General features: G+C 44.6%; 1 protein-coding gene across 9 annotated transcripts; it reads left to right on the top strand.

Moving 5' to 3' along the window:
• The first annotated feature begins 149 nt into the window (after positions 1-149).
• Positions 150-17,088, top strand: abi2 (abl interactor 2). 9 transcript variants are annotated; one of them, XM_023961535.1, is made up of 12 exons: positions 151-331; positions 4,427-4,594; positions 4,711-4,887; positions 5,387-5,404; positions 6,737-6,840; positions 9,077-9,223; positions 11,173-11,297; positions 11,463-11,669; positions 12,987-13,151; positions 13,793-13,879; positions 14,271-14,456; positions 15,121-17,088. In XM_023961535.1, exons 1-12 carry the CDS (start codon positions 215-217, stop codon positions 15,294-15,296), a joined length of 1,677 nt encoding a protein of 558 aa, XP_023817303.1. In that variant the 5' UTR covers positions 151-214; the 3' UTR covers positions 15,297-17,088. The 9 variants fall into 9 exon arrangements, with proteins under 9 accessions (XP_023817318.1, XP_023817303.1, XP_023817312.1 ...); XM_023961550.1 differs by lacking the exon at positions 13,793-13,879 and having other exon boundaries at positions 150-331; XM_023961544.1 differs by lacking the exon at positions 5,387-5,404.
• Positions 17,089-18,113: the final 1,025 nt, after the last annotated feature.

Below are 18,113 nucleotides of genomic sequence, written 5' to 3'. Positions count from 1 at the left end.
CTAATTTTTATCTATAAATTTTAACTGACAAAGGAGATAAATACTAAAGTTGTTATGACATGAAGAAAAAAAGTTAGCGGCCTTTTACTGCCCCCTTCTGGTGGGAGGCCCGCAAGTGCTGATGCTGTCGGGGGAACCCTGCAGTACTGCACGCGGCCTCTGCGAGCGCCAAGGAGCCCGCGCGCGCGCGCCTGCCCACTCCAAAGATGTGAAAATGGCGGAGCTACAAATGCTTCTGGAAGAGGAGATCCCGGCCGGACGCAGCGCGCTGCTGGACAGCTTCACCAACTTGGAGCGGGTCGCGGAGTACTGCGAGAGCAACTATGTCCAGGTATCCCTCCGCGTGGGGGGACAGAGGGAGCCCGGGGCGGACGCTCCTCCCGGCGGCCATCCGACGCTCGTGCTAGCCGCAGCTAAGGCAGCTAGCCGCGGCTAGCGCGTAAAAACAAGCCGCTGTCAAGTAATTTCATTCGATGCGCGCGCGCGCGATTCTCGGTGGACCCGCCACAAACACGCAGATGTGCGGCCCACGCGCTTTATTGTTGACGCTTTTTGGGGAGAAAATGTTGCGTTTTTTTCGAGCGCTAGATGTTAGCAAGCTAACCTTTCGGTCCAAACAACCAACGAAAAATCCATTCCCGTGATGCTTCGGGGATCGATACGATCCGCTGCCACACACACAGTGGTCATAGTATGGGGGGGTAATTGAACCAGGCTAATCTCTGGTAATCTGGGATTGACGGCGGATAAACGTGACCAGACATTAAACACTTGATTTATGATGATGCGGGATACAGAGACACGCAAACACACGCCCCTCTACACACGCAAACCCCGCAGCTGCTTTGCATCTGTGAACCACATACGGAGGATGTGTGATGTGAGCTTCCGCGTTCGACACCGACACATCTTTGGCACCTGAGGAGGTGTGATGCGCTTGGCCCTGACATCCCTGACAAACAGGGTTGATCAGACCTGACAGGTGGAGGTGGAGGCTTGTCATCTCGCTGCTGTCATGCTGCTCACACCTCCACATCGTCTGAACCTCAGAGCTGCCAGCATCAGGATCCGTCCTGCAGACCTGTTGGTCAGACATGAATCTACAAAAGAAAAAAGTTGTGTTGATTTCTTAGGTTCTTCTATATCAGACACGGCTGTGTTTTTCTCATACCTGACATGTTTCGACAGACGTCCTCCGTCTTCGTCATAGTCCTCATCAGGTGGTAGTGATGTCACTTATATAGAAACGGATGATTGTAAATGAGGCGGAGTCACCTGTTGTCGTTGTGGTCTTATCGCAGATGTATCACGAATGAACCACTTTAAAATCACAGAAGAGGTATGAATAAACCACGCAACGAAATCAACGTAGACCATGAACCGCGTGTGATTATTGTGCTGTTTATCTGCAATTCATGAGTGATTTGTGCATAAAGGACATAGAAGGAACGTGATGTGCGCCGCATACGCGATCTAAAAGTTATACATTGGTGGTTCATGCGTGAAAAGTCCGTTAGACATACCTGGAAAGACACAAATTTGTGTTTGCATCTCTCAAAAATCACACAATTGCGTAAGATTTACACAATAATTGCGCATAAACCACACAAAATCTGCATAAACCGCGTAATTCACACTTAAAACCGAATTCACGTAAAGAGCCGTTGGCTGAAACCCTTGATAGACATCAGCCCACATCGACGAACACGAGAAACGCGTATGAATTGTCACGCATATTTCACGGAAGACAAAAATTTCATGCATGGAAAATGCACAAAATGTACTTAGAGGCTGAATGACAAATCCTCTCTGCAGATATGGACTAGTTCACAAATACGTAGGTGTGGGTTGAATTCTGGGAGAGGTCAAAGGTGACCGCCTCGTAAACGCGCGGAAGCCAAGGACTCCTTTTGTGTGTTTTTTAAATGTGCTGATTTCTTGTGGCACAGATGGAGAAGTTTTGCAGTGTCCGTTTAGGTGAAGCTCTTTGCCAGCATTTGCGATCGAAAAACACCAACGGCTCCATGTTGTGTGGAAAGAAAATGAAGCTGCCATCATTGCTAGCTCATTGCTAACACTAGCACTCATTCTGGAAAAACCACAGTTAAAAACAAAAAACAAAATGTAATTGTGGTCTATTTCTTTTTGTCATTCTGGTTTGTAAAATGCTTGAATGCCTATTAGGGTTGGGCGATGTCCCTTAAATTGCCAGTTGACGATGTATGCAGTAAAAGTGTGACCCATGTGAACGTTTGTTCTATTCTGAAAACATTTTTCTGGGCCCATGTACACGGTTGAATTCTAATCCGACCATTGATCAGATCAAGGTATTTTGCACATGTAACTGTGGCTTATGGTATCGACTCGCAGCGTGGCGGGGGCGTGGCATCATGATGATGTCTCTCCATCGTGAGGTCAGTCACCCACCATCATCCATCGGCACAACCCTAGTTGCTAAGGACAAATGGAAATCTAATTTGTGATAGCAACATAATTTACTTTATTAGCTCCATACAAGAAAAAAATCCAATGGTTGCTATGGAGGTTTGACCTTTATTAAGCTTGTAATTTTATTTAAACAGGTGGAACCAGAAGCTGGTTCTATGTGGTGGTTTGGGAGGTTTTTTTATGTTCTCTTACTGGAACTTGAGTCCATCATCTCTAATTACTTAAAGTGAGGCGGAAAACCGGCTTCCTTCGAACACAGACCTTTTCTATTTAATAGGTGTGGTCCGTACGCGCACCTGAAAACCTGTTTGACCTTATATTAAACCAGTGCTTCACCTCCTCACCTGCTGTCACGATGACGCTGTTGGTAAAGGTTTCTTTTCTCTTGGATGAAGAATGGGTAGATTTTTGCTGACTAACTCCAGGGCATTTTAGCTACAAGTTTGCTTTGTATTAGGGTTTCATGATAATATGCTGAAGGCTGAGTAGATTTTTTGTTTTTTGTACATTTCTTAGTTACCTCTGTTGCAATAAATGAAGTTATTTCCTCCACCTTCAATGGAAAGAAGTGGGCTGGATCCAGCCTGCAGGCTGCTGGTGATGGATGTGGTTCCAGATAGCCGTCTTATCAGCGAGCTGCAGATTTTCTCCAGAGGAATCAATAAAGGCATGAATGGATGGACGGTCGAATGATCACAAACGGCTGATTTGCTGTCAGATAAAAACAGTCAAATAAGGAGAAAGGGTTGGACGGGTGGAGCTTGTTGTGATGTGCACCGTTCCCCATCAGGGATCTTCACTGATCCCTCTGGCGCTTTGAAGCTGGCGAGGCCGGGGCCACGTTCTTTGTTTTACCTTCGCTCACTGCAACCCGGCCACGTTAATCAGGTCATTATTTTTTGGTGCAGACTAGGGTTGGGCGATGTCCCCTAATTTGGCCGTTGACGATGTTTGCTGTCAACCATCGGGATGGACGATGACATCGTGGGGGGGGGGGGGGGGGGGGGGGGGGTATTTTTACATTTTTCGTTCTTATATAACTGCTATTCGTTATTTTGCTTTTTTCATTTTATTTCCCAACTAATAGTTAATCCGCGATGATCCAGTATAAACTGAGGGAAGTGACTTTAACAGAAAAAGTAACAAACAAAATAGAAAAGAAGTAGTCCGCTCCCGCACTTAAACTAGCGAAGTGGACCGGCGGAGGGCAGATTTACAGCTTTATGTTTGATGGGAAGGGGGGGGGGGGGTACATGAGCGGTATGTGTGGGAGATTTAAGACTGCGATCCGTCCCGCAGCTCCAAAGCTAATGTTGTTAGCCCGTGTGTTAGCATACTGCTAATCCTGGCTACGTTCAGAAAAAGCACTGACCACACGGATTAAAATTCAAATGATGAGCGAAGAGGTGTTTCATAATAACCGTAACATTATTAAAAGCACGTTTAGAAGATCGTCTCGTATTTTACCGAGCTGACATGTCAATGTATATAGCTGTTATTGTTTTGTATTGAATCGTTACATTCAATAAAGTTTGGAAAAAAAGCCGCTCGGCGGAAGTTGTATCCTCTTCCGGTTTTCAAACTGCGCATGTGTGAATACTGCGCGTGTGCGAATGATTTATTCCGACCGAAATTGTGACCTTAGTGAACGTTTTTATATTCTGAAAACATTTTTCTGGGCCCATGTACACGGTTGGATTCTAATCCGACCATTGATCCCATCAAGATATTTTGTACGTGTAACCGCGGCTTATGGTGTCGACGCGCAACGTGGCGGGGGCGTGGCATCACGATGGTGGTCTCTCCATCGGGATGTCAGTCACCCATCACGATGGACGATGATATCGTCCATCGGCACAACCCTAGTGCAGACAGGTTTTCTATGAAAGCCAGCTTCCTAACCAACCATATGCCATTTTTTTAAAAGCAAAAATCCATCATCTGCTTTCTGTAAATGCCCCTTCTGTGTTTTGTTAAGTCTCCAGACAAGCAGAGGGCGCTGGAGGAGACCAAAAACTACACCACCCAGTCTCTGGCGAGCGTGGCCTACCTGATCAACACACTAGCCAACAATGTGCTACAGATGCTCGACATCCAGGCGTCGCAGCTCCGCCGGATGGAGTCCTCCATCAACCACATCTCCCAGGTGAGGACAACACCCTTCCTCTTCGTCTAATCTGCCAAGGCCGAAACTTCATTTTTACCGTGATAGTTGTCTTTATTTTAGGCATTTGTTCTTAAAAGTTGGGGTTTTTTTTTCAGACGGTGGACATCCACAAAGAGAAAGTAGCACGGCGGGAAATCGGTATCCTCACCACCAACAAGAACACGTCCCGCACACACAAGATCATCGCCCCCGCCAACCCCGAGAGGCCCGTCCGCTACATCCGCAAGCCCGTCGACTACAGCCTGCTGGACGACATGGGTCATGGAGTTAAGGTGCTGCTTCCTTTTCTCCTGTCCTTTCATCAAACTGTCAGATTGTTTATTTATTGGACCGAATTAGAAGGTCCGGTAGGTTTTGGTAGTTTGGAGGAGGTGTGGCTTTCACCCATGTTTGTGTTTCTGGATCGATGGCGGCCGCGGCGCCTCACGGTGAACTCTTTGAGGTCAAACGACGATTGGGTTTCAGAAATCAATGATCCAGACAAAATATCTGTCATACTGCTGCTGCTTCCTGTTCTCGCTTTCGATTGCAGTCCAGCATGTTGTTTTATTTTGAAAAGCCACCTGTTTTTGAATAAATCTGACTTTTGTAATAAATACATAAAAGATTAAGGGTACGAATGTGCTTGATCAGCAAAAACTCAGCTGGCAGCTTTCATGTTTTGCCTCTGCTCCTCATGGATGCTTTTACTTTGTAAGCACTCGTTAACCTCCTGATTTCTTCTCTTTTCCTCTTTACGCTCGCCTCCTTTCTCCTCTTTGTCAACCGTAGTGGTTGCAAAGGTTTAAGGTAAGACGCTTGAAGTGAAAGCCTCAAAGGAGGGAGGGGCTTACCGGGATTTCTGGGTGTTTGAGGATTTTTTTTTTAATGCTTTCTTTAATCTGAGAGGTTTTCTAGATTTTGTTTCCTTTTTGTTTGAGATGCACCAAAACAATTTCATTCTTTATTTTCTTTCTGTCTATGCTAAAAACTTTATTTACACCCAAAAAGAGAACACAGATTGTTTTACTCTTGGTCAAATCGAGTTCTGAGAACTTTATTTAAAAGAAAAATATATATGAACACATTTTTGTTTTGTTTTTTCAGTCTTTTTGCTGTTATTTTGTGAAGCAATATTTCTAGTTTGCAGCATTAGAAAGAATAATTTCATTTAATAGGTGTTAAACGACAACATAGAGTGGAGACGGGATGTGTTTGTCTTGTAGCTGCTGTCAGATGATGTGGGAGGACAGCATGGCGGTATACGCCGCTACTTCTCAAGGAAAGCCAAACAATGACTTAAACGTTAATCCAGAATCACGAAAGGTCTGTAACAACATCAGGAAAAAAGGGGCTCGATTTGATACTAGTCGCTATGAGGACTGAAAAATTGCTAAATCGAGCTACAAGGATAGCAACTTTTAGTTTATGCTAGCTTGTTGTAGAAGGTTGCTATGGCAGTATATGCTGCTACTTCTCAAGTAAAGCAAACAATGGCGAGAAATCTTTAATAACAATAGAAAAAAATAGGTCGATTTGTCGCTTTGAGGTCTAAAAAGTAGCTAAATGAAGCTACAAGGATAGCATCTGTTAGCTTACACTAGCTTGTTGTAGAAGGGATAAAAAAAAAACAATGACACAAACTTCAATCAAGAGTCACAGAAAATCTTTAAGAAAAAAAGTAGCCTGTGTTCACATTCTATCGACTACTTTAACTTTTCAACTGTTTCTGCAATTTACGTAATTCCAACGGCTTTGCGCCAACGCTTTACGCTACTAATGTGTTTCAAATGGTTCAAAGCCGCTTTGCTAACTTTTTACATCTTTTTATTTAAACTTGTTTGCGTTGCTGATTATCACCTCATCTGATTTAAATATTTATTTAAAATCTCCTGTTAGCTTAATGCTAATTTAAAATAAACACTCTCGGGAGGGGCTACATTCCATGGAAAATCGTCCAGTTGTGATTCCTGGTGGGTTTTAACGGTGCATCTCTCCTCTTTGTGAATCCAGCTGTTGTGTGTTGTTGTCGGCATGCTCAGTATTTGCTGGTTCACAAAGACAACACAGATGCGCTCATTGCTGTCGACTGCTTGACGTGTTTCTCTCTGAAGTATTCACACCCGGTACTCCTCGCCACAGGCTAACGCTCAGAACATGAAGACCGGAGGAGGTGCTCTTCCTCGCACCAACCCCCCCACACAGAAGCCCCCCAGCCCGCCCATGACGGGGAAGGGGACGATTGGGTATGTAGGCCGCAGCACCGCTCTCAGCGCGTCTTTTCTAAAGGCTTGGCGAGTGTCTGTGGGACCGGGTGCTTCATCGGGGTCCTGGTTTTCCCGCGGTTGGGTTAGCAACCATTTCTCCAAACACGGATCTCCAAACACCTTTGATCTCGACTTTGATGATCAGGATCCTAGAGAAATAATTTGTTCTCCAAGTTGTTCCGAGGTTTTCCAGAGATGTTGTGTTTTGTGGTTTTCTTTGAAGTCTTCTTGCGTGAATGTTCTTTAATGGTGTCGATATGTTTGTCTTCTCATCCCCCGTCCATCCGCTTGAGTTGTTTGTTTGAATGTGGAACAGAAAGGGCTTCTCCGTCCTCCTCACGACCCCCTCACCTTTTGTCTGTCTGCAAGATTCATGCTAGCTCCTGACAATCATCGACTTACGTTTTTTAAGTGTCTCTTAGCAACAGGGCTCGGGGAGTGGGTCGCCCCGCTGTGCCTGCTGGGAAAACAGGCCTACGCCAGCTTTTCCACTGAAAGTAACCTTGTTTAAAGGAAGAATGTTATAACGATTCAAAGAAATTAGCATTTTAGTGAGCTAGCATATATGGTTTTGCGTTCGTAGGTTTTAATTTCACTGAAACAAATCTATAGCCTTTATTTTGTTGCTTTGGTTCAGGTTCCTCACCATCTTGACACTCTTAAAATCCTCCAGATGATCAGATATCCTGAGCGTTGGAAGAGTGATGGAAACGAGTCGTACTTTTGTTCGGTTCAAAGCTCCGTGTTTTTGTGTTTGTTTACCTCCGTCAACTGTCAGTTGTTTTGATATGAAACAGGAAAGATGCTAATCCCAAAAATAGAAAGTTGCAGCAAGTAATCGTCATCAAAACGCAATTGTACCGTCTGCTTAAGATCAAATATCTGACTTTTTTTTTACATTTTAATTTATAAAAATAATAAGAATACCATGTCAAGAATGACAGGACTTGCTAAGAAGTTAACGAAATTTCATTAATCATTTTTAGAGATCTCTTTCAATTAACCGGATGTAACTTGTTGATTGTGGGTCAGCAATAAAGTTATTTTCAAACTGTCCATTTTCCGTATAATGTGCTAGAATAACATAATTGTAATTGGTGGATTGCTTTTGAGAATATAGTTTTTACGTTGACCCTTTTCTTTGGTTACTTTTTATTTACATTGGGTGAACAGACTAGTGTGTCACCGCCACCATGTGGCCGGAGGTTGACATTACAACTACATGAGGGAATAAATTAATGATATGCGTAAAGTTACATGTTTACCGGGGATGTGATTCGCTACCCGTGGATTCTTGAGCATGAGTATAGTCCATGATGTTCAAACTGGACAAGCAGGGGGGGGCTTCTTCTTTTTACTGTTTACTAGCGCAAGTCCTTCCGTGCCAACCTTTTGAAAGGTTGAAAGGTTAAAAGGGACGCCATCACTACCAGATGCCAGTCCCTGATTGGTTAAACTTTAAATGGTTTAACTTGCACTGCACGTTTAGAGCCCCAAAAGAGTCATAAAAACATTTGTAGTTACGCATGAACGATTAAGTTTTGAACGTGGAAGCTCAAAATGCGCATTTACAGACTCTTCATTGGAAGTGGTAGCTTGATCGCGTTTTGCCGAGGGTGGTGTGAACGTAACTTGCGGTTTTTTATAGGAAATTTCATTTTAATTGGCTAATTTAATTACATCTTCCATTGCAGTTTCATAACTGACCATCAGGGGTTCACTTTTAATCACTGGTCTGTTAAATCTAAACGAGATTATCTGGACGACTTTAAGAAAATGCTTTTCTTATAAAAATTAAACATGTTGTACTTTTTTTTTAAGTGTAAAGGAGCGTCTGATATGGATATGATTTACAAAATGAACGTTTTTTAATAGACGCTTAAACCTTTTTTGTTTTTATTTTTAAAAATCGTGTTTTGAAGGTTTTATTCTATTTATTTTTAGCGTTTAAGGTAAGTCGGGTTGCATTTATTTTTCTTACTTAGTAGTTAAATAGTTGAATATAATGGTTTGTATTTCAGCAGCGATGGGTTTTGACCCCCCCAGACCACCTGTGGATCCCCACCCACCCCGATGTTTACCACCTGTCATACCCAAATCATTTTAAGTTTGCACTTGTTTTCTTGCTCTCCTCCCCCCTCCCCCTTCCTACACCTCTGTGTGGATGCCCCTCCCTTTTCCTCCCCCCACCCTCTGGACCCCGATCCTCTCGCAGGCGCCACTCGCCCTATAGGACGCTCGAGCCGGTGCGTCCGCCCGTTGTCCCTAACGACTACGTCTCGAGCCCAACGCGCAACACGGCGCTCCCCCAGCAGAGCCCCGCACGCACTGCATCAGTTAATCAGAGGAACCGCACGTACAGGTACCCCCTCCCTCCCCCTTTCCCAGCATGCCTTTCAACACTTCAACAGCCAGCCCCTTTTCTCCTGCCTCTCTCTTCCTCTCTTGCCCCTGGAGTCGGGGAGTCTTCCTCTCTAGATCCTCGTTTAGACGTTTCCTCCTCCTGAACTGACTTTTTCCAGCAGTTGAAGCTCGAGTTGACAAAGAAACGAGGACGGCGCAGAGATCCGGAGCTGTTTTTAGCCCGGCTAGACACAGGTTTCCATGGTGATAGCCATACAACGCAACGCCCCCGCAGTGCTGATTTTGTTTTTCTTCAAAAATAACATTCTTCAACCAAAACAAGGACCAATAAACTTCATTAAAATCCAGTGAGACAAGTGGAGACATGTGGGAACGACACAGAAATTATCTTGCCCCACCTGCCAAACCAACCCCCACCCGCCTCTTCTTGGTGTTTTTTTTTTATCTTCACCGCTCCATCCACAGATCTCCATCCTCATGCTCATCTCTGGGCTCTTTGTTGTGAACAGAAAGTCCGCCCCGTGTTGTCCGTGTCATCTCCGTGTCTGCGTCTCGTTGTTTCCTTCAGGCTTCAGCTGCTTCTTTATATCCCTGTGACATGGTCATTTCAGAGGCTTCCGACTGCGGCTAACACATCGACGCTCTTAAAAAAACAACAACAGTTCTGAGTTCTACAGTTCCTGAATGATGATTTGATCTGATGGTTTAAAATCCCACATTTCCTGGGGATTTTTTTTAATCTTCTTCCTTAAAAGACGTAAGTTGTTGGTGACCCACACTTCAGACTAAAGCTTTCAGTCTTTCAGTCCCACAATATTCTCTGAAAACCAAAAACATTAAACATAATGCGAGTTTCAGTTATTTTATTTGAAATTGTTTTAGTCTTTTGTATTTTGGTGTTTGTTTGAAAAGCAGAAACTCCTCTAGCCGTCAAAACCTCCCTGAAGTTTGATTATTTCATAAAAAACATATTTTTGGACATTTTTCGTTATTTTGTTCGTAAACAATATTACCGTATTTCAAAAAAAGTGCACCTTATAATCCAGAGCGTCTTGTATACGGATTCATTCTGGTGTTGCGTACAGATGTTGACTTGGAGAGGTACACGGTGCTCCTTCAAAATCCCAGTTTGTTTTGAATGCGACTTTCAAAAACGGTTGGGTGTTATTGTAAATACGCTAACGCAGCTAACTTGTAGCGGTGTTGGACTGTTCGTTTTTTTTTTATTCCTCAACGTATTACTAGCAGGTTGGGAGTTAGCGTGGTCACAGTAACGTTTAAGTGGCATCAGTCTTTTTGTTGTAGGAGTTGCAAAAGGAAAACCTGAACCTCATCAATCTAACCAATCAGACGTTTGCGTCCGCACTTCCTTGTGCCGATACGACTGATAGTCAGTTTTTAACAAAAATCGCAACTGAAGATTGTAGCCGGCTTCCTGTGGGTTCTGATGTCAGATGTTGCAAAACAGGTGCAGAAATGAATAAATCAGCTCACTACATCTCCCAGGATTCATTGAAAAAAGTCAACGATTGAAAACTTTTCTACGAAAAAAAATGACAGTCGTGTTCAATGTCTGCCGAAATACAGGGGATGTACCAACGTGTGGCGTCACATAAAATTACACCTAAATAAACTGAGAAACCGTTTTAGTTTTATAATTCGTCATTCCTCCCATAGCCTTAAATTGAAATTATTAAGATAAAATATCGCCACTTTAAGGCAACTTCTAAGAAAAGAAGTCTTGTTCTTTGTCGTTTTTGCTACTTTGATTTTAGACTAATCCCCCTGATGAACTGGGTTCCCAACAACCTTTCTCGTCCTCCTTCCTAGTTTTACCTCGTGAGGCTAAAAGAGTTAGCGGCTAACTGTTAGCTTAAAGCGACTAGCATCTTTTTGGGTTTGCCGGGTGTGTTTGTGCTCTGACGTGTTCTGCTGCCCCGCCTCCAGCAGTGGGAGCAGCGGAGGCAGCCACCCCAGCAGCAGTCGCAGCAGCAGCCGGGAAAACAGCGGCAGCGGAAGCGTCGGAGTTCCCATCGCCGTGCCGACCCCGGCCCCGCCCACAGCCTTCCCAGGTAACGCCCTCTTTCTGTGAGGGTGGGGCCCCACATGACTAACTCGACTAATCTGAGTGTCCAGGATTTCGGCGTCTTCCCTGCTCACTTTGATCTTCCTCTTCCTCACCTGTCTCTCTCTTTTTTTCCCTCTTAATTTCACTCCCCCTCCCCCTCACCTGTCAGGATCAGCCCCCGCCCCTTCAAACCCAGCTAAACCCGCCCCCAACAGTGCCACAACCCCCGGCCCCCCCTCTTCTGCTCTAGACGGCCCCCCACAAGCCCCCAACCCCCCCGCAGAGGTCCCGCCTGTACCCCCACCCCCTCCCCAGCTCCCCACCAACACAACCCCCCCTGGTTCCGGTCCTGCTCCTTTTGGCAACCCGGCACAAGGTGAGTGGGAGAAGCCCACCCCCTCCATCAAGACGACCCCTCACCCCCACCTGCTTTGTGTTTCTGCCCTCATCATCCTCCTCTCAGATGAAGCAGATCTGGTTCGTTAAGGTTTGTTGTTGAAAATAAATCTAATAAACCGATAAACAAACAAACAAACAAACCTGCAGGCAGCTCATAGGAAGTAAACAACAAACAAACACAACTGACCTACAGTAACATCTGCAGCTCTGAAAACTTTACACCAGAAAACTAAATGCCACCTTTATTCTTTTTTAAGGTGGAACTAGTTAAATAATCAACACATCTGTAATTTTTGTCCATGTTGAAAAAACGTCACCTTAAAGAGCTTCACTTTAGAGTTGAGGATCAGTCACATATGTCATCTGTAATCAGACCCATTTTTTAGTCAAGTATTCCATCTGTAATCAGATTACAAAAAATAAATAAAAAAACTACCTAATTTCTGCCACGTGTGTATTTGTAATCTGATTACATACTACCATATCCATATCATGTGTAGCCTTTGATCAGATTATAAACTTCTGAGATCAGATTACAAGCTCTTTTCATTGTTATTTGCATAGAATGGAAGATAGCAGATTAGTGACTATCAAACTCATCAGACAGATCAGTAATCAGGTTACAAAATACCTATCCATAGGTATTTGGAGAGTATGTCATCTTTAAACATATAGTTAGTCTTGGTTTGTAATCTGATTACTGTTCGTCTGAGGTAGCTGTTTCTTTTTTCAAGTTTAAGTTTTTATCCCATAAACTACAAATGTTTCAAAAATGTAAAAAATTATCTAAGGGTTTAATTTCCCCCTGAATCTGAATAAACTATGGATGGATAGTGAGGATTTAAAAGTTTTGGAATAAAGTCAGTTTATTGTTACTTAAATATCTCTGCCAGACTGAGATGGTTTGGACATGTTCAGAGGAGGGATAGTGGATATATTGGTAGAAGGATGTTGGAGATGGAGCTGCCTGGCAGGAGGGCAAGAGGACGGCCAAAGAGGAGATACATGGATGTCTTAACAGAGGACATGAAGTTGGCTAATGTTAGGGTAGAAGATGTTCATGATAGAGTGAGGTGGAAAAGGATGATTCGCTGTGGCGACCCCTGATGGGAAAAGCCGAAAGAGAAAGAAGACTGTCATCAGAGTTCACTCACCTCCCTGCTCTTCATCTCCATTGGCGTATCCTCCTCTTCCTCGGTGTGCATGAGCCGCGCTGTGTGTCCTCTACATGGATTTATGATGCTGCAGCCTCAGAGCTTGACTCTCTGCTGCCCCCTGCTGTCCTCTCCTGCAGGCGCGCCTCAGTTCTACAGCATGAACCGCCCCCTCCAGCAGCCCCAGAACCAGCAGGTGGGGGGCTCCTTGCCGTACCGCCGGCCGAACTCCGTCACCGGGCAACCCAACACGGCCCACAACCCCACCCAGCTCAACGGGGGGCCCCACTACACCCAGAACCCAGGTACATCTGAGCATCTGCAGTAAAAAGACAACAACACATAAGTAGCTGTAATATTTTTGTATAATCCATCTGTAATACGTTTAGTGATTAAATCTAGAAAAACTAACTCTAGAATTTTTTTTTACTGCAATTTACTCAAATAACAAATAACATTTATTTTCTAAAACTCTGTCTTTCACAATAAAACTCAAAGACATTTTTAAAACAATTAAATTTATATTTAAATTTGAGCGATTTGTCATCTGTTTCCAGGCAAACCAACAATTTTTTTCTCTTTACAATAAATTAAATATTGCTTTAAGTATCTTTCGGATTCTTTCCAAGCTATGTAATTTATAATTAAACTGTCATGAGTAATTTCACCTCTCTAGCGCCCTCTGTGGTCATTGCTTTACACGTTTTTTCAAGCTTTTATATGTAGGTTTTTTTTAAATTCTAATTAAATGGAATCATCTGCAAATATCAAACTATGAAAAACGATTATGTTCATGTATTTTTATAATCTTAAATCATCTGGATTATTGTTCTTTAATTCTCCTTTTCCTGTCTTCCAACTTCTGTCTTTCTCTTCTTTAACATGTGTTTTCCCGCCGTTCTCCGCCTGGCGCTTCTGTCTGTATTCTGACGCCGCACGGCGATAGCTGGCCCACACGCGCCCCCTCCCCCCTCCATGCAGATCACCCCTCAGCTGCCCCTCATGGGCTTTGTGGCCCGGGTTCAGGAGACCAGTAAGTGGCTTTTAGCTCCTCGCCGCCTCAGCATGACCGCCGCCCGCCTTCACTTTCCCGCCACCTTCCGATCAGCCACCAGCAGGAAGTTGCTGCATTTGCATCTTGATCTTGGAAAAACGAGCAAAAACATCAGATTGATTGCTGCAGGAAGGATTCTTACCGAATCCAGATTCAGTTTTCAGTTTCATTCTTTCGCAGCGGCACCAGCTGTTGGCTCCTCCTTAAGGTGGAAAGCATGTGAGCAGCGTTTGGCCCTTAGCGCGATGTGGTCATTTTTAACGCACAACCACACGTCTACCTGAACCCCGCATGGACCATCGGCCGTCTTTTGGCGCCTCCTCCTCCTCCTAACTGCTTTTGTTTCATCCTCCAAAAAAAACACCTTTAGTCTCAGACGTGCCGCCGCCGCCTCCACCCTCAGACGAGCCGGTGTTTGAGGAGCCCACGCCGCCGCCTCCTCCGCCCGAGGACTACGATGACGATGAAGATGAAGAGGAGTCGGCGGTGGTGGAGTACAGTGACCCATACGCTGAAGAGGACCCGCCCTGGGCCCCCCGAACCTACATGGAGAAAGGTTTGGGTTTTAATAAATACACTCATAAAAATGCGTGATATGAATTGAAGTGGGTCGAACCAAGTCCCGCCTAAATTTCATCAGCCTTTAGGGTAGGAAAGACCTGAAGAAGCCATTTTGTACATGACTTCAGCAATATTTGTCATCATTTTTGGAGCAACCATTGACTGTAAATGGGAACTGGACTGAGTGACCCCTCCCCCCTCATGTTTCAAACAGGAAGTACCCAAAGACTTCTATAGAGAAATAAACGGCTATTACAGTCAGAATGACCGTTTTTGCTCTGATTCTTTTTCTTCAAATCGTAAACTGACCAATCGGATGCCTCAATAAAAGTAGGTGGAGCCTGCTGGCCCTTTCGCCCAACATTCAAAACATTGACAGATTTAATGTACCCTATTTTTGAGTGGTAGGGGTGTGGCCTTCCAACAAGCTCACTTCTGATAGAAATATTGACCAATTCTGACCAATCACTGATTACCAATCGTGAAAAAAATGGCGAATAATTGGCTAGAGTATAAAAAAAGTCATTTTCCATGGATGACATCACTCACTTGGTCCAGTTCTCTGATACAGTCAATGGGAGCAACCCCGCTCCCCTTTCCCCTCTTTCAATCCTCCATAAACTTTGACGACATCTCACTTGACCTCTGTCACCACGCAGTGGTGGCCATCTACGACTACACTCGCGACAAGGAGGACGAGCTTTCATTCCAGGAGGGCTCCATCATCTACGTGATCAAGAAGAACGACGACGGCTGGTTCGAGGGCGTGATGAACGGCACCACGGGCCTCTTCCCGGGCAACTACGTCGAGTCCATCATGCACTACGCCGACTGAACAACCTGCCCCTCCGCTGAGTGGGAGGGAGCACCCGGCAGGGAAGGGGGAAGGGGGAGGGAGGGTTTTCCGGTGTCAGACTTTGGGTCCGACGGAGCGCGGTCGCCTCCGGACAAAGATGGGGGAGATGGAAAGGACATCGTGGCCCGGCGTCATTCTCTCCACATCGCCGTTGTACAACAACCACTACTCCAGTTACAGTACATCCTCCCCCGTAGTGTTTCTTCATCCGTTAGAGTGGACGGTGGTGGATTTTAGTTCCCAGAGTTTCGTCTTACATTTTGAAGCCACTACACGTGTTGGTTTGCTTCATATCCTTTGCGTTCTACCGACTTATTTACGATATTTATTTGTAGTGGGATAAATGGCGAGCAGGTGGCCGTTGTCGAAGGCTTCAGATAACTGTCAAATATCGGTAACCTTAGCGGAAGGGCCGATTCTCCTCAACACTCCAGAGACAACAGTATCCTCAGTGTGGGAATGCGGGGGGAGGGGTCACACAGCGTGGTACCTCGGCAGAAAGCGGTGCCAAAGCTGAGCAAAATAAGCACATCCGATGTCTTAAAGCGCCGCCCAAAGCTCGCGTGGGTCCGCCCGAGGGCCCAGCTCTCGCTCCGTTGGGTCGATTGTCACGTTTTGCACACAGGTTCAGTCGCTCCAGACGTCTCCAGGAAGGACATCGTCATCAACGTGGGAACACTCGTCTGCACATTTTTTCCTTATTTTAACCACGCGTTGAGTTTTTGCTTGATCGCATGTTTCCGATGAGGAAAAAAAAACACTTCTGCTTTACTAATTTTTACCGTCTTAATATTTTTTTGTTTTAGATATGCGGTGGGGTTGTTCTTCATTTTTTTCTTGATATTCACCAGGATGACGATGCATTTAGGACATTTCTACGGTGTTTGTGCCATATTAAAGGGTGTTCACAGGTCAACATTCGCAATAAATTGGCCGGATCGTCATCGGAATGCTAATATTATTATTTCCTCTCCTTTCCTGATTTAATTTTTATTAAAAAGCACATACATTTGTAATAAAAAGGTGTAGAAGAAGATATAATATAAATGTGAAATGTATTCTGTCCTCACGATTGGACTTACTGAATATGAAAAGATGCAAACTGTTGTGCTGAAATGGTTCTAACTGTTGCAAGCGCCCCATTACTTTATATAAAAAAGTCTGAATTGTCCTCCATATAGTTTAATAAGCTTTTGGCCGTGAAGTGTTTTTCCAGGGCTCAGTGCTTTACTTTATGTTTGAATCCTGTTTTCCAGTAAAAACCGAAGTAAAAAAAATGTGGTTCTTGCATGCCATCGTTCTTATCTGTACCGGTGTCCAGAAAAAAACACAAATACAAAAAAACCATGTGGCGACATCCCCCGTTACCGAACGGACGGGCATCTTTAACCAGGTACCTGCAGCCTCGTCCAAAGAGACTGTACAACTCCAAGGAACCCTAACTTATGTGTGGGGCGTCTTCCCCCAAAGACTGTAGCCATCCATGACACTATTGGAGGAGTTTTTTATTCCCAAGTTGCTTTCGGCCCACTGTGGCGAAACAGCGGGCGGGGGAGGGGAGGATCCACTTGCGTAGCTCCCTGAGAACAGCGCTAAGAACCACCGCCTGACGACCGCCGGGTTGCAGGATTCACGGCCTCCTGGAATCCCAGGCGTCCTTCGGGTTGTTGACGGTCCATAACGCCATCGTGTTGCACAGTTCAAAGTGGAGTTGCAGAAGCATCATGTTTGTAAAATCATGACAACAAAGACAATAAAATGATGAAGATTTCGTGGTGTAGAATTGTCGTCTTTTCATCCGATTGTATTACGGGTGGCATCACCGTGCTTCTATCACCGAATTGGTTTAACCCTTGTGCTATCTTGGATGACCCCACCCTTCCATTGACGTGTTCTCCCTACCATGACAAAGGTGGATAAAGGTGGAAAGATTTCATGTAATCCATGGACACCAGTGAAAATCACAAATCATTGAAGAAAAAAGGTTCAGAGCACTGTCTAGTGGGTCTAGATGACCCAACTCCCAACGGTAAAGTGCCTAGGATAGCACAAGGGTTAAAGTGTTGAATTTGCAAAGCTTTTGTGCTGCTTCTAACATCTTGGAGCCCACAAAATTAGTTATCAGTAGTCATCTTAATTTGTAAAATAATTTCCAATGCATCTCAGAAAACTTTTTACTGCAGGCCTTTTTGTTAGGGAAAAATATATATGTGCTAGTTATACTATGTTCACAAATAAAACTGCCACCGGGCAATGAGGAGGCATCGGCAGAGTCTTCAACATTCCTTGCCGCTGCCTCTTTTTTTCTAGAATGTGAATGTAAACGGCGACCATTAGGTGGACAGAACTGCCTGCTTTTTATGTTCCCTGACTACAGGAGGACTGGCAGCCGGTGGTACTTGATATAGATGGCCGCTGTCCGGTCGGGGTCACGCGACCTGACAGTGCCCTTGTCTGTAATGTATGCTGCTATTACTTGTGTGCTGTGTTGTGCATTGGAAACCTGCGTATCTTCCTTATGGGTGCAGGTGGCAACTTGGTGAGTGCCTTGTCTTCGTATGTATCTAGTGGCAATAACATAGTGAGAGGTGGGATAAACTTCTAGGTTATTTAGAAAAGATAGAATAAATAGAAAACAGTTGTTATGAGATACATTCAAACCCTAGAGTGGGCAAGAGAAAGTGGTAGGAGAAAATGAGGTTTGTAAGAGAATTGAGGGAGGGGGTTTTAGGGAAGAAAAGAGGTTGTGAGGGAAGAAGGGGGGGGAGAGGTGACAAAGAGAGGTTTAGGGGTTGG

This window comes from Oryzias latipes, chromosome 2, assembly GCF_002234675.1.
Source record: "Oryzias latipes chromosome 2, ASM223467v1".
Lineage (NCBI taxonomy): Eukaryota > Metazoa > Chordata > Actinopteri > Beloniformes > Adrianichthyidae > Oryzias > Oryzias latipes.
Note: the sequence above shows the minus strand (reverse complement) of the source record. Positions and strands in the feature narration are given on the sequence as shown.

What these genes read in the sequence shown, in the direction of transcription:
- abi2 (XM_023961535.1), top strand. Translation starts at nt 215, where the DNA reads ATGGCGGAGCTACAAATGCTTCTGGAAGAGGAGATCCCGGCCGGACGC. An exon ending in ACGGGGAAGGGGACGATTGG is followed by an intron (nt 6,841 to 9,076) that starts GTATGTAGGCCG and finishes ATCCTCTCGCAG; the next exon opens with GCGCCACTCGCCCTATAGGA. An exon ending in TTTTGGCAACCCGGCACAAG is followed by an intron (nt 11,670 to 12,986) that starts GTGAGTGGGAGA and finishes CCTCTCCTGCAG; the next exon opens with GCGCGCCTCAGTTCTACAGC.